Source organism: Microcebus murinus, chromosome 18 (assembly GCF_040939455.1).
Source record: "Microcebus murinus isolate Inina chromosome 18, M.murinus_Inina_mat1.0, whole genome shotgun sequence".
NCBI lineage: Eukaryota > Metazoa > Chordata > Mammalia > Primates > Cheirogaleidae > Microcebus > Microcebus murinus.
Window position 1 is genome coordinate 22588597 of NC_134121.1, and position 15043 is coordinate 22603639.

A 15043-nucleotide genomic window follows, 5' to 3' on the forward strand; every position below is an offset into this window, starting at 1 on the left:
CTAGGAGCCAGTTATGTGACTCTAACATGCAGGGGTAAAGTGTCTTTTCTCACAGCGACCCTATTAGGACCAGAAGTCCCAACTTAGCATCCTCCCCTCCTCAGTGCTCTGTGGGCTGGCTGTGTGGCCCGGCTGCCAAAGCCAAGGCCAGTCTCTATTTTTATTGCTTTGTCTTCATCCCCTCCCTCAGATTGGTTCTGCAGGGACCAAGGGATGAGGGTCGGAAAAGATGTGGGTCAGGGCAGAATACAAATCTCCTGCATAACAGTACAAAGTGCTTTAAAGACAGATCCCAAAGGCATGGAGAAGGCCAAGGGTTCTGTCACAGCAGGGTCTTGGCACCCTGGAGGGCAACTGAAATGCCCAATCCCCTCATCATTAGACTTAAAACTATTTGTTTCCTAGATTATTTTAAAAAAACCAAACTTGTCAAGCATGTGCTTAAAGACCTTAGAAAAAAGAAGCCCTACCTTCTGTTAAAAATACAGCACCAGTAGCTGCCCTTTCCGTTAGCCACGGCCTCGGCTAAGGCCTCAGGGGTAGTAGGCCTTTGGCAGAGGAAGGGGGCGCTCAGCAAAGGGCCTGGGGGAATGTTCTTAGCAGAACTCACCCCAGAGCAGAAGCGGCTTCCTGTCAGGCAGGAAGGGAGAGGCTGAGCAAGTGGGACAGGGCTCAGCCATCTGGAAGTGCCCAGAGGCAGGGCAAAGGAATGCGGTCCCTCCCCTGCCCAGGCCCTCTGACATCCCAGCAGGGCCTGTCATGCCTCTGGGTGCTGGAGCAGAGACCCAGCTAGCAGCAGCACGGGGTGGCCAATGGGGTGGGCTTCCACAGGACGGGAGATGAGGCCTCCTGTGCCCCGACTTCGAGGGTCTTGTCAGTCGCGATGGGCAGACTGGTGGCTGAGCTGCCGGTCATCGTATGTGCTATAGCGTTTGACGTGGATGCGGCGGACACGGTCCCGCAGTTCAAAGCTCTCCTCATCTTCACTGGGGGAGGCCTGGCTGCGGCTACGGCTTGTGGCCTCCAACAAGGAGTTGTCAGGGACGCGGGGAGTCTCGTACAGTAGGACATTGAGTGTTTCCTCATAGATTCGGGCCTCTGGGAACTCCACCTGGGGTGAGGGGGACAAGAGGACCGAGTGAGGTTTCATCCCAGAGAGGGAGCAGCACGTCAGCGGTCTTGGCCCTGTGCCGCCTCCACAAGGCTTCCTGACTCTCCCGCAAGAGAGTCTGTCTTGAGGGAGGGCAGGCCTCCCTCGGAAGGAGGTGTTGAGGGGAGGCACTCTACAGACATAAGGATACAGAAGACAACCCCTTCCCCTGCCCACAGCCCAAGATCGATGGGCCAGCAGGCAAAGGGGGCGGCTGTGGCCTTGTGGCCAGGCCTAGGGCCAAACACAACTCCACGACTCCTAGCTGTGGGGCCTCCAGCTTAACCTTTCTGGGCTGCAGTTTCCATGTGTGTAAAATGACGGTTCACATCTACCTCTGAGAGTTGTTGACATTACAGGAAAGATATAAATTGCTTAGCAGAGAGCCTGACACACAGTACACAACCAAATACATGACTGAAAGCGGCTGCTCTCAGGAGAGGTTCTATTGCTTCTTTCTGCGTGCCTGACCCAGTGCCCTGCCCTCAAGACAGTCTGGAGGAAAGAAAAAAGGGGTGGTGATCGAGGCACCTGCATTCTAGCCTAACCTTCAACCTGGAGTCTGCTCCCTCACCTGTCAAATGGGGAGAATGGCTCCAGCCCTGCCTGGCTTGCAGGTGTAGAAGTGAGGGGTCAAAGAGCTCATGAAAGAGAAAATACTTAGGAAGGTGACAGGTGCTGTTACCACAGAGAACCACCCTAGAATCCCTTCTCCACCAATATGTTCTGGAGCCTCCTTCCCACAACCACCAAAAACGGCAGGAGGAAGCAGGGCCACCAGTAAGCTGTCCTTTCCCGACCGGCAGCTGATCTCCCAGCCAAGGCACTTCAGCAGTCGGGGGCCCAAGGAGGTGTTCAACGAGCCTGGCTACGGCTACGTGAGTCCCCCCTTGAGCTGCCGTCCCACCCCAGCAAAGCCCTGCTGGCTCCAAGACATATACCCGTGGGAGGAAGCCACTGTGTGGGGAGGACACCTTCTGTTGCAGCCTGGGAGAACAAGGTAGCTGAGTTTGTGTTAACCATCACCTACCAGATGCCTCACGCGTGCCCGGTAGTGGTTAAGTTGACTGACCAGAACACCTAACAGGCGGGGGCCAGAGAGGAGATCTGAACAGCAGCCTGTCTTCCCCCGAAGCCCGAGCTATTTCCACTGCGCCACACTGCTCCTCCTAAGAGCGCTCTCATTTTTATAATATTTCTGTTAAGCTCATATTATCATTCCCATGTCTGCAAATGAGGAAACTGAGGGCTGGGTGGTTAAATAAATGGCTTAGCCAAAGTTAGAAAGTGGTGAAACCAGAATTCAGACCCGAACCATGCCTCCCCCCTACACCAGGCTGTCCCCTGCTGGTCAATGCGGCCCCTGCTCTTCAGCTGCCAGGAACAAATGGTTTCTGTCCATTCCCCAAGCCCCGTGTTCTGGCTTGGTGCTTGCCTAGCACGCCCCCGGCATGTTTGGAAAAGAGCCAAACACAAGTCCCTTTTGCTCCTTGTGGGGAAAGGCTCTGCCGGGGCCGCACTGGTCATGCCCTGACCACTCCTGTGTGTCCTCCCCACCCACGCAGCGTTAAGGCCCCCACACCTTGGTCTGCTTCTTCTCCGTGGCATACACGATGGAAGTGCAGCACACCTCTGCCAGCTTGCGACCCTGGCCATAGAAAGACCAGCAGCAGATCTCATCACCGATCACGTCCTTGATGAAGAGCACTCGGCCATTGAAGCGCAAGGAGAGCTTGTCAAACAGCTCAATGTTCTTCAGCAGGTGGTCGTCGGAGTTGCTGAAAAACCCACAAAGGCCAGCAGGCCTGGGAATGAGGCTCCAGCACCAGGGAGGATGCCAGGGCAAGCTGGGCCTTCCCCTCCCCTGTCCTGCTGCAGTGAACCCAGGATGCCCGGGAGCCAGGAAGAGAAAGGGTCACGGGGCACCCTCTGGGTTCAGGGGACCGTGAGGAAAAGGAATTGAGTTGGTTGTAAGTACAAGCAGAGAGAACTGAGGAAAAGTGGTCTCCTTGCACTAAGCCCAGAAGGAAGGAGGCACGTTGCTATTTCAACAGGAGGTGTTCCTTCCCTTGCTGTGGGGGTGACAGTGGCAACGCGCCTGTCCACGGGGAGTCACGGGGAGGTTTGGGACTCTGAGCCTGCTGCCACCCGTGTATGCCTAACTGTGGCCTGTCGAGAGGACGTGAGGGATCAGGGGTGACCATCAGCCCAGTGTGCAGTACACAGGCTGGCTTAGGAGGACTCCAGCCCCCGCGCCCCCACTTCCCAGTGTCCCTGCTCCACTCGGTAAGATAATGAGCGTGAAACCACCTGGCGCGCTGCCTGACACGACACGTGTAAAGGGTGCATTTCACGCTCCATCATTCCTATCCTGGCTAGGACCCTGCACCAAGTTCCAACCGCCCCCACCCCAATTTCCCTCCTACTCTGGTCTTCCCTCTTGGCACGGCTGACCCAGCCCCCTGCTGGAGCGCAGGTGAGCGCTTCCCCTGGGTCTGCTGCCCAATGTCCGCTCTGGCTGCTCAGCCCTTTCAGCTGCTCCTGCAGCCCTTCCCCGGGTCCCCCGACAGACGCCCACCCTACCTGGTGTAGGAATACTTGTTGTTGCTTCTGTTGTACAGCAGCTTCACCACGGGCTGTGAGGGAGCAGAGAGTGAGGGTGGGGTCGGGGCCCGGTGCGCCCTGCCCATAGCCCCCAGATGTCCCAGTACCTTGGTGGAGGACTCGATGAGCCTCTCCTCCTCCTTCAGGGATGTGATGACGGGGATGTTGCACACAGGCTGGTAGGAGTCCTTCTTGTCCTGGGAGACACACACAGTAGAGAACCTTCTATGGGTTCTTCTGTTTGCTGGGCTCAGCCAGGTACCCCTGGAGCCCCTCTGCTACAGCCAGTTGGTGCTTGGTGAGGAGGCATCACACAGAGGTCATGAGGCCCCTGGCAACAAAAATTGCCAGTGGGCAAGCAGACCCCCATTTCCAGAAAACCTAGGATCCGTATCCCTAGGCGCACGGACTAGAAGCAGGGCCCACTCACACTGCCGAGGGCGGATACCCGGCTGTCAGTTTGCTGGGCTGGGTGGCATCTCCCTGAATCTAATTAGGTTTGGACTCATCCACCCCACCTCCCACACAGCCTGCCAGGAACCAGACCCTCTCGGCCCAGGAGAAAAGGGCGACTCTCGACCTCACCAACCCACGCCGACTCCACCCACCCACCTACCCACCTGCAGAGCCGCCTGGCACATGTTCACCAGCCCCTGAATGAGGTAATATTTTGCTTCTGCCATCAATTCCTTGATTTCTTGCCGGTTTTGAGGGAGAGTGATGGTGTCATCTCGGAGGTAATTCAAAATGGTGCCAAAGTGCTTTCCACATCGGTCTATGAGGATCCAGCCTGGGGATTCAAATGGGCCCCACAGGGTTACTGTTTGCTTCCAGGCACCCAGAAGCAGGCAAAGGCCACCGATGAGCTGGGTGGTGGGTGGCAAGGAAAGGCCCTCCATGGTACAGGGTGACAGGAGTCAGGATGAAGTTCTAGCTCTCAGGTCCCCAGCTGCTCTCCACCTGTCCTCCCTAAAGCCAAGAACTGGCACATCCTATGGGAGACACAGGCCCTGCGGAGGCCACAGAGGCCTCAGCTCAGGAGCTCTCAGGCCCAGCCCTGGCAACACCAGCCGCTGCCAGCCTTCTGCCCAGCGCCCAGGCTTATGGTGACGGTTCTTAAGAGAATCCTGTCCTGTTTGAATATTTAAAAAGTACAGATCTTCTCCTTGCAAAATGCATACATATCTAACATTCTATGTACAATTTGAAAGACTTCTGAAGCTCTCCTAAGGATTCCAGGAAGCCATCCTATTCTAGGTGAAGAGGAAAAGTGAATCTAAATTCTAGATCTCCCAGGCTTAAGCCCTGCCTTGAAGTCATTTCCTCAGGAATCCCTCCTTCCCTCCCCACCCTGCCCCCAAAGCCCTGATGCCTCACCTTCTTTGTCGGTTAGCACCTCCATGCGCCCGCTGAACATGGCCTTGAGCATGGTGTCATGGCGGGTTAGCGCCCGCACGGTGGTGTAGTACAGGGAACCACCCACGTTGAGCTGGACATACTTGTTGCCTAGCCCTCCTCCCTTGAAGCCGCTTAGCTTGGGCTTGGCCCCCGAGGCTGGGCACAGACAGGTATCCCCTGACATCTCCCGCTGCAAGTAGATGACCACACGGCAAGAGGTGGGCTTGGAAGGCTCCGCCGTGGTGGAAGGGGTCACGAGTGAGTGGCCAGGGGAGGCCAGAGCCTCATACTCTCAGTGCTGTGAACAGGAGATGGGAGAGAACACAGAAGTCAGCAGACAGAGCCCCTCAAACCAGGAGGGGATGACAGTAGAAACATGACCAAAGTCCTTCTCTCCCTTGGAAGCCCAACCACTCCCTGGCAAAGGCCAAGTCCCCAGGCAAAGTGAGAAAGGCTTTCCTGCTGTCTTTATTGTCCCAGGAATCAGGGCTAGGAGCATAGTCTCCCAGGACCCTGCCCTGGTCACTGCACCAGACTCCCTGAGACTCAGCTCCACTCTGGGCGGCCACGAAGACAAGCAAACCCTGGGAACTAGTCAGATCACCCTGAGGGGACCAGTCAGATTCCAGTTATTTTCTTTTCAAGGGTTTCAGGATCCCAGACTCCCAGCCAAGCCTACTGGGAATCCAGCCAGCCTAGGAGTTTCCCAGGAGCCAGAGGGACAGGATGCACTTCCTTCCTTTCTGCAGATTCCAGACTCAGGAGCAGCCTGCGCCAGTGCTCACTCTGGGTACAGTCAAGAGTCTGGCTTTAGAAGAAAAGTAAAAGCAGCTTCAGGAGTGAATGCAGTGAGCTGGGTTGGAGGAAGCTGGCTGGTGTTCTTGGCAGAGGTTACTTGGGCTCCAGGTGGGGCTTCATGACCTTCCCCTTTCTTGGCACCAGCCTTGCCCCAAGTTCCTAAAATTGTCACCATTTTTTAGGGTAGAATAACTACAGGATGGCTATTTTTGTTCCTTCTTCCTAAGAGGAACCCCAGCCCTATCTCTTCTCTTCTCTCCCAAGAAGAAAGGAAGAAAGGACTAGAAAAGACCAGATGATAAATCTAAAAACAATGAAGTGAGCTGGGCACATGCCTGTAGTCCCCAGCTACTCAGGATGTTGAGGTGGGAGGATCGCTTGAGCCCAGGAGTTCAAGACCAGCCTGGGCAACATGGCAAGACTCCATCTCTAAATGAATAAAAATAAGGTAAAATAAAACAGTGAAATTGGAAACTAAAACACTAACAGGAGTTGACAGGAGAGAGGAAACAAAGGAGAGCAAAGCCAGGCCATCTCTCCTGATTTAGATTCTGTGTTATGTTTTGATTTCTAAAGAATCACTAAAATTCCTTCATTGAAGAAAAAGCATAATAGCTAACATTCATTGCATACCTACTATGTGCTGAGTTCTATTCTTGGCATTTAATATATATTAGCTTATTTAATTCATTCAGCAATAAAACTATTGAGTGCCTACCATGCTAAGAAGTAGGGAATGATGAAAAGATATTGTCCTAGCCTTCAAGGAGTTCCAAGAAGCATCATAATACAAACAAGAATTTTAAAAAGTTAGCGTTTTTTGTGCCCCTGATATGTGCCAGGCACTAGGAATACATAAGAGAACAAATACAGAACAGTCATGTCCTTATGGAGCTTCCATTCTAGCAGAAGGACACAGACTATAAACCAGTAAATGAGTACATAAGCAGACAATTCCAGAAGATAATAAAATGCAATAAAGATAAATAGTGATAAGAGAATGATTAGGTAGAGGCACTAATTTAGACAGACAGACAGGGAAAGCCTCTTTGGGAAGGTGACGTTTCAGCTCAGCTCTCAAGAGCATTCTAAAAAGATGAAAGAGTAAGTGCAAAGTTCCTGCTATAAACAAGTTTTAGGAACAGAAATAAGGTCATGATGTCTGGTGCACTGAAAGCAGGAGGCAGCTGCTTTCATGTAAAGTCAGGGAAGGCAGGTACTAATTGATATTAAAGAGTTTAGATTTCATACTAATTACCATATAGTATAGGAATCAATTGGAAGGTTTTAAGCAAATTTTCTCTCTCTCTCTCTCATTTTGGTATGTTGCCCAGACTGGACTCGAACTCCTGGACTCAAGTAATCCTCTTGCCTCGGCCTCCCTGAGGCCGAGTATGGATGATGGGGTATATGGATGAGCTGAGCCCTCACCAGGAGACGGCCCAATGAGTAAGAAATATTAGAATGGTATGAGATCACCTTGCCTTTATCCGCCCACTCCAAAGGAATAGATCCACCCTTTAACAGGTTTTAGCAAGTTTCTCATATATTTTGTGTCTAGCCCCAATTTTCCCAGGATCAAAGAAAGCACACATACAAGTTCTCCAAAGCAAAGGAACTCAAAGGCCGGGCTTGCCGAGAGAGGAAGACAAATCCAGAACGAATCCCTTCCTTTCCTACAAAGCAATTGCTTTGAGCCCCTGGATGACGTCAGCTCAGATTCCTTCCAGACCAATGGGTTCCAGGAATTGTATGGCAGGTGACGCCCCAGAAAGTAATTCCAGTGAGAATGAAGTTTCCACTGATAGCCTCAGAGCTCTTCCTTCCGGAGTTTGTGTGTGGGTATCGGGATGCCTGGGGCTAGGGGCGGATCCATGTCTCAATCTGCGAAGCTAATGGGAACCCAAACAGAACAAAGGGCAAACCACCGCGGCAGTGGAAAGGGGTGGGGTCTTAAAGGAAGAAGGACTCAGAAATCTGTCAGGCACCGGAGACGGCGGGGGAAAAGCTGATCTGGGCTAGAGTGGGCGGATCTAGCAGAAATCCTAGATTTACAGGTAAGGCTTCATCCAAAGGGTCTTGGGGATACTTAGCGATGCCTAGCCTCTCTTGTGGCCAGTCTTTCCCAGCCCAGGCCACTCCTCACTACCGAAAACTCCAGACCGGTTCTCACACCCACCCCCAGTGGAGAATCTGAGCTCTCCATCTTCCCTATGCCGTCCCACGCCTTTCCCCAGGACCCAGCAGGGCTTCAGCCGGTGCCTGTCCATCCCTCCCTTACGGCATCGGCAGGCCCGGCTCTCACCGTCCCCGAGGGCGCCTCTCCTCTCAGCTGGGTGGCGAGCTGACTCCGTGCAGCCCCTAGCCTGTGGCCGCCCGCCCGCCCGCCAGCAATCCCGGGCTGTGAGCTCACATCCTGCGCCCGCCGACTCCGCCCGGAGCCGCGTGCGGCCCATCCCAGCCGGCCAGGGAGCCGGAGACTACAAGGCCCGGCATGCATAGCGCCCTGTGGGAGGCGGGGAGGAGGCCTAATCCCCCGAGACTCTTCCGCCGCGGGAGCGCAGCTACTTCCGGCAGCCCTGCTGGCGCAAAGGCCTCTGGGTCTTGTGGACAGCCATTCCCCGCCCCCCCCCCCCACCGCCCCCCTTCAGGCCTCTGCAGACTCTGTGGAATGTTAGTGCTTCCGATGTCAGGTAGTGACGTTATGGGTGAACTGTCTCTGTAGCCGTGGCAGCGGCCGAGACGGGCTGGTCGGGGACCGGCTGCCGCTGACCCGAGTGAAGCTAACTGCTGACATCAGCCGGGGCCGCAGTGTGTCACCGCTACCAGGCCGGGCAGGTAGGCTGTGACTTCGGGTCGGGGGTCGCGGGCGGACCCGGGGCGGAACCTGACAGGCCCATGCCCCCCAAGGCTGAAAGAGACGTGGGAATTCCGGCCGACTTTTAGGGGAGCGCTTTTGCACCCAGCTTAGACCTGGAGTTTGGCGCGTGGTTGCTTGCAACGATCTTATGAGGAAACTGTGGCTCGGATAAGTTCCAGGAATTTACATAGTAAAGGCAGAGCCAGCCCCATCACCCAAGCCTTCCTGATTTCTGCCCAGTGCCCCTTCTACACCCTATGGATGGAGCCTCCTGGTAGCAGTGCCTCGCAGGGGTCGGAGAGAGCCAGGGCGCAGAGACCACCCTCATCCTCAGGGAGCTCAGTCCCAGCTCTTGTGCTGGGTGTTGCTCAGATGCTCAGACACGCGTGTGGTGGGAGTTGATAGAGAATGTGATAGTCAGCTGTGCACCCTCTCCCTACACCCCTTCTTCCGTCTTATCTCATTAAACTATCTCCTCCAATCAGTCGGCCCAGGCCAGCTTCATGGGAATCATGCCTGTCTCTCTCACTCATCCCCAAACCCCCTCATTCAATCAATCCATTGCTAAATGTTAGCAAGTCGACCTACAGAACATGTCAACTCAGAACACTTGTCTTGAGCTGCAAGCCTTGATTGCTGTCATAGCCTGCTGTCTCTTTCCACAGTCATTCATTCCACAAACATTTACTGAGTTCCCGATGTGTGCGGGTACTGTGCTAGGTGCTAGGGTTACAGTGATGAACAAGGTAGGTGTTGCCCTGCCCTTTGGTTCTGTCCAGTCTCTTGTCCAGGCTAAGCCAGATGGAACTTTCTAAATCTGATTATGTCTCTGCTGAGAACCCACTGGCTGCCCATTACTCTTATGATTCAAGCTCATTACTGCAGCTTTCAGAGCCCGCCACAATCTAGCCCTAGTCTACCTGTCTAGCCTCATCCTGTTCCATTCTCCCTCTGTCACTGTATCACACTAGCCTTTCTGTTCTTGGAATGCGTCAGATGTCTTAATTGCCTCAGGATCTTCACATATGCTTTTCCTTCTGCCAGAGTGCCTTGCTTCCTCCTTCACTTGAAAAGCTTTTGGACATCCTTTAGGTCTTGACAGTTTAAGTGTCACTTTTCCAGAAAGATGTTGTTGATATTCCATGCCTGCTCTCATGAATTATGTTCTCTTGCTGCACTTGACATGGCACTATGTGCTTTTCTTTTTACTGTTATCACAATTTGTGATCATTTGTTTACAGTTCAGAGGCATTTTCTTCACTACTCCATCCCCAGAGCTTCACTACTGAGTCCCAGAGCAGGGACTGAGTAGACCTTTCTGAATAAACACATGCTCTCAGGGAAGGGAGTAGAAGTTGAAGCAGATGTTTGCTTCCTCATGTTATTTGACTCTTTCAGGAGCAGCTGATCTGATTAATCACCTGGTAGCTGTTAAATACACTATTTATGTAACTAGAACCAGCAGGAAGACAGATTTTTTTTTTTTTTCCCCACTCTGGTACCCAGGCTAGAGTGCCATGGTGTCATCATAGCTCACTGCAGCCTCGAACTCCTGGGCTCAAGAGATCCTCCTGCCTCAGCCTTCCAAGTAGCTGAGACTACAGGCACTCACCACATGCCTGGCTAATTTTTCTATTTTTCATAGAGATGGGGTCTCACTCTTGCTCAGGCTGGTCTCAAACTCCTGAGCTCAAGCAGTCCTTCCACTTCAGCCTCCCAGAGTGCTAGGATTACAGGTATGAGCCACCGTCCCTGGCCACAAACTCTGTTTTTAATTTTTTGTGTTATATTCTTTTTGTAAAACGAGGGTATTTTCAGTACTTCCATCTGAGAATTGAGGCATTCTTTGGACTAGGAGTGCAGGGTGGCCTAGAAAGGGAGAAAATATCTTTATTGGTTCTCTGTGCCCTACAGAAAAATAAAATCCAAACTCATTAACTTGGCACACAGGGTCTTCCTGATCTGGCTCCAGCCCTTTCTGGCTCTTTCTCTTCTTTCCCTAGGCAGGATAGGCCCTTTTGGTGACTCCAGGCCTTTGTCCATGCTGTTTTCTCTGCTTGAAATGACTTCTGTGGCCTCCTTACTTTGATTCTGGCTGAGGCTTCATTCCTTTCTGTGTTTTCTGTTAGAAAGAGATTGACCCAACTTTGACTCCCAATTCAGGCAAGTGTACAATATCCTGTACATTGTGGGTAATATTTTTACTCCTGGCTTCTTATTTTAAGCCTAATTTTTAATTCACTCAGATTTCTCATTTGCTTTCTGTGTCATTCTAGTATGTGAATTTGAAAAGTCTTTTTGGCCGGGCAGGATGGCTCATGCCTGTAATACTAGCACTCTGGGAGGCCGAGGCAGGGGCATCACTTGAGCTCAGGAGTTTGAGACCAGCCTGAGCAAGAGCAAGACTCCATCTCTACTAAAAATAGGAAAAAAATAACTGGGCGTACTGGCACAAACCTGTAGTCCTAGCTACTTGGGAGGCTGAGGCTGGAGGATCCCTGGAGTCCAGGAGTTTGAGGTTGCTGTGATCTATGATGACACCACTGCACTCTACCCAGGGCAACTGAATGAGACTGTGTCTAAAAAAACAAACCTTTTCATGTCTTTTTGGATACATAATGGCATATATATAAACAAGCTTATGGCTCATAACTTAGTTTAGATGCCACTCCCTCACCCCGGGTTAACTACTCTATCCTCCTCCAGCTATTTAGTGATATTTGTTTTTCTTTTTTAGACAGAGTCTCGCTCTGTTGTCCATGCTCCAGTGCCATGGCATCAGCCTAGCTCACAGCAACCTCAATTTCTGGGCTCAAGCAATCCTCCTGCCTCAGCCTCCTGAGAAGCTGGGACTACAGGCATGCACCACCATGCCCGGCTAATTTTTTCTATATATTTTTAGTGTCCGGCTAATTTATTTCTATTTTTAGTAGAGACAGGGTCTTGCTCTTTCAAATTCCTGACCTTTAGCCGTCCTCCCTCCTCGGCCTCCCAGAGTGCTAGGATTACAGGTGTGAGCCACTGCACCCGGCCTATTTAGTGATATTTCTGAACAAGCACTTAACACGGCATAATTTTTCAGTTTACTTGTCTGTCTTCCTCCAGCTAAACTATGTGCTCCTCCAGGGCGGGCACCATGTTGCATTCATCTTTGTACCCCCGGCATCTAGCAGTATTGGCATATAGTAGGCACTCAAGAAATGTGTGTTGAATGAATGCTGCCTGTGACAAGCAACTGGACTTTATTCTTTCCTGACCCTTGCTCCTATGACACACCTCCTCCTGACTGCCACTGTCACCCCTTCTGAGCAGAACTTCTCTAGGGAACTCAAGGGAAACAGGTGAGGCTCTGAAGGTAGAGGCAGAGGGAAGGGGGATCCTTTGGAACGTCTGGGTTTTTGGCACTGGTGTCTGGGGGCAGGAGTGGGGCTGGGCCGGATGCAGGTGTTTCCCTGGGTAGCTAGGAAGTGGTTAGGGATTGAGGCTGGTTTCTTTGCAGCTATGGCTAAGGACATCCTGGGTGAAGCAGGCCTGCACTTTGATGAGCTGAACAAGCTGCGGGTGTTGGACCCAGAGGTTACCCAGCAGACCATAGAGCTCAAGGAAGAGTGCAAGGACTTTGTGGACAGTGAGTATCATTTGGGGAGCCACTGTGCCCCACCCTCACGCCTGACTGCAGCCCTTGGCCCTGCCAGGATGGAGGTGCTGGCTCCCTGCAGGTTGAGCCTGGCCTCTCTGAGTCCCTTACTATGTGCCACCCACGTTGTCTGCCTGGCCCCTTCTTATGTTGTCATGTAGTCTCAGAGCACCAGTCAAACCAAACACAGGGACAGGATAGGAGGTTGTTTTTATATATGCCATCTTTGGTTTTTTGCCCTCAGAAACCTTAAACTTCTATTGGGCAAAACCATGGCTTGGGGAAAATAGAATTATGTACTCTTGATTTATTTCATGGGAGAAACTGTCTTGTGACAGGTTTCCCTCAGTAAAATGGGGCTCTGTCACATTGAGGACATTGAAAAAAGTGATGGGAGATTAAGCACTTAAATGCTGTTAGCTCTTCATTCACTATCATTACAGATGAGGAGTCCCCACCCCTACCATTCTGTGAACTCTAGTGTTTTATCTGTGGGCTAGTTCAGCAGTGGCACTCATGTCCTGAGTAGTCCTGCTGTGAACAGCACCTCTTCCTGTCACTCCTGGGGGAAGCAGGATTGGGGTCCATCTGGAGGATGGGCCCACCAAGGGCGTGGTGCCTTCATAGCCTGAAGTGACAGCAGCTGGCTAGCTCAGAGGGGATGTAGGCCCAGGTGTGCCCCGGCCCAGCTGGACACTCTAGGTTCAGACCGATGGTGGCAGACTTAGACTACCAGGCACCAAACTGTTTTATGTGATGAGGTCTCACTTCATTACCCAGGCTGGAGTGCAGTGGCATCGCCATAGCTCACTGCAGCCTGGAATTCCTGGGCTCAAGCAATCCTCTCGCCTCAGCCTCCTGAGTACCTGGGACCACAGACACCAGCCATGGAGCCCTACTGGGCTCCAAACTATTTTGACACAAACTAGAAAGGGCAGTTAGCTCTGCCTTCTCATTGCCTCAAGGAGTACTGATATTGAGTAAATAAAACATTTTATTTTTTCTTTCCCTGAAAGAAATTGGCCAGTTTCAGAAAATAGTTGGTGGTTTAATTGAGCTTGTTGACCAACTTGCAAAAGCAGCAGAAAACGAGAAGATGAAGGTAAGATCAGTACGTCTTCTGTCTACGTCTCAGCCTGAGACCTTAGTTCATTAGCCTCTTACTCTTTCCACCCTCTTGATTTGTTTTGAGGGGTGAGTGGGTTCCATGGGTTCTTTAATTAAAACAAGATTTTAATAACTTCTGGTGCTGTTTAACTTACATGCTAGTATACTTTGTCATTATTTCATCTTCACTGAGATAGATCGTTTTATCCTCATAAATGAAGGCTTGCACGGTATAGATGACTTGGTGAAGGGCACAGGGCAAGTGGCACCACCAGATGAGCCATTGAGTACCTGTGTGTCCAGCTCTGGCCTGCTTCAGAGCCACTATTGTATTCTCAGCAGGCACTTGGGGACCAGTAGATTAATCCTTCTGACTTACTCCAAAAGCTTTGGGGCTCCACATTCTCCCTCCCCACTTTGAACACTGAATGCTGTAGCTGGTTTTAACAAAGCCATGGCCTCCTTTGGCCGTCCTGTTTCCTAGGCCATCGGTGCTCGGAACTTGCTCAAATCTATAGCAAAGCAGAGAGAAGCCCAACAGCAGCAACTTCAAGCACTAATAGCAGAAAAGAAAATGCAGCTAGAAAGGTAAGAAGTCTAGATGCAAAGCAAGTTCTTTACTCAACTGAGATTCTACTTTTCCTTCTGGAATGATCACTTCTCATTCACCGTTTCCCCAGGAGTAGCATCTCACTTGTCATCCTGATTTGAAGATTTTTAAAATAAAATTACATTTGAGGGGAAGGAAATAGAAAATTTGCTAATATCAGCCAACCTCTAGTAGCTTGGGCAGGAAAGTTGGGGTAGCAAGGGCCCCCAAGGCTGGCTGGCTCTCTGAAAGACGACTTTCCCAGGGCTGGAGACTTCTAATGGGTAGCACTTTGCTTCTTACTATCTTATTTCTTCTTTCATTCTGAACTCACCATTTCTTGAAATCATTTAAACCTCTCTTTTCTTCTCTAGAATTAAGACTGGTTTATTTCATCCTTTTTCAGGGCTTTTAACAATTTTGTTTTTCAGGTATCGGGTTGAATATGAAGCTTTGTGTAAAGTAGAAGCAGAACAAAATGAATTTATTGACCAATTTATTTTTCAGAAATGAACTGAAAATTGCACTTTTATAGCAGGAAGGCAAACCCCCCTCCCCAAACCAAAAACCCCATGTACCATTCCAGCAACTTGACTAATGATCTAAGCGTGTCACAGTGTGTGCGGAGCACAGCCCTCTGAAGGCAGCACTTCGAGGCTGGGGGGCTCATTTTGAGCATCAGTGCACAGCGGCCACCGATGGCCACGTAGTAGGGTCTCACCTCTTGCATTCTTAGTTTGAACTAAGCAGACTGTAAGCTTTGATCCTTTTTTTGTAAACTTACAAAGCTCTGGAAAGAAAAGCAATAAATTGTTTTCAAATGGCTCAATTTACCTTTTTTCCTTAAAGTTATGTTTAACCATTGTGAGAGAACCCTGGATTCTATAGCCCCTCCATCCA

General features: G+C 51.2%; 2 protein-coding genes across 6 annotated transcripts; one reads left to right on the forward strand and one right to left on the reverse strand.

The window, feature by feature from the left end:
- Positions 1-584: 584 nt before the first annotated feature.
- TNFAIP1 (TNF alpha induced protein 1) lies at positions 585-8387 on the reverse strand. Its single transcript, XM_012740673.2, has 7 exons — positions 8256-8387; positions 5132-5450; positions 4375-4544; positions 3862-3951; positions 3734-3786; positions 2733-2928; positions 585-1111 (listed from the first exon to the last, which is right to left on the reverse strand). The coding sequence occupies exons 2-7, from the start codon at positions 5334-5336 to the stop codon at positions 875-877; spliced, it is 951 nt and encodes a 316-aa protein (XP_012596127.1). The 5' UTR covers positions 5337-5450; positions 8256-8387; the 3' UTR covers positions 585-874.
- IFT20 (intraflagellar transport 20) lies at positions 7893-14972 on the forward strand. Of its 5 annotated transcripts, XM_012740679.3 has the most exons (7): positions 7893-8007; positions 8676-8788; positions 11916-12151; positions 12310-12438; positions 13464-13549; positions 14039-14142; positions 14575-14972. In XM_012740679.3, exons 4-7 carry the CDS (start codon positions 12312-12314, stop codon positions 14654-14656), a joined length of 399 nt encoding a protein of 132 aa, XP_012596133.1. In that variant the 5' UTR covers positions 7893-8007; positions 8676-8788; positions 11916-12151; positions 12310-12311; the 3' UTR covers positions 14657-14972. The 5 variants fall into 5 exon arrangements, with proteins under 5 accessions (XP_012596133.1, XP_075850438.1, XP_012596134.1 ...); XM_075994323.1 differs by lacking the exon at positions 11916-12151 and having other exon boundaries at positions 7894-8007; XM_012740680.2 differs by lacking the exon at positions 7893-8007 and having other exon boundaries at positions 8590-8788; positions 12123-12151.
- Positions 14973-15043: the final 71 nt, after the last annotated feature.

Bases quoted from the DNA above. Each gene is read 5' to 3' on its own strand.
- IFT20 (XM_012740679.3), top strand. From the start codon at position 12,312: ATGGCTAAGGACATCCTGGGTGAAGCAGGCCTGCACTTTGATGAGCTG. The intron at 12,439-13,463 runs GTGAGTATCATT...TTTCCCTGAAAG, and splicing joins GTGCAAGGACTTTGTGGACA to AAATTGGCCAGTTTCAGAAA. The intron at 13,550-14,038 runs GTAAGATCAGTA...CCTGTTTCCTAG, and splicing joins CAGAAAACGAGAAGATGAAG to GCCATCGGTGCTCGGAACTT.
- TNFAIP1 (XM_012740673.2), bottom strand. From the start codon at position 5,336: ATGTCAGGGGATACCTGTCTGTGCCCAGCCTCGGGGGCCAAGCCCAAG. The intron at 2,929-3,733 runs GTAGGGTGGGCG...TGGGTTTTTCAG, and splicing joins AACAAGTATTCCTACACCAG to CAACTCCGACGACCACCTGC. The intron at 1,112-2,732 runs GTGTGGGGGCCT...CCCTCACCCCAG, and splicing joins CGGAGAAGAAGCAGACCAAG to GTGGAGTTCCCAGAGGCCCG.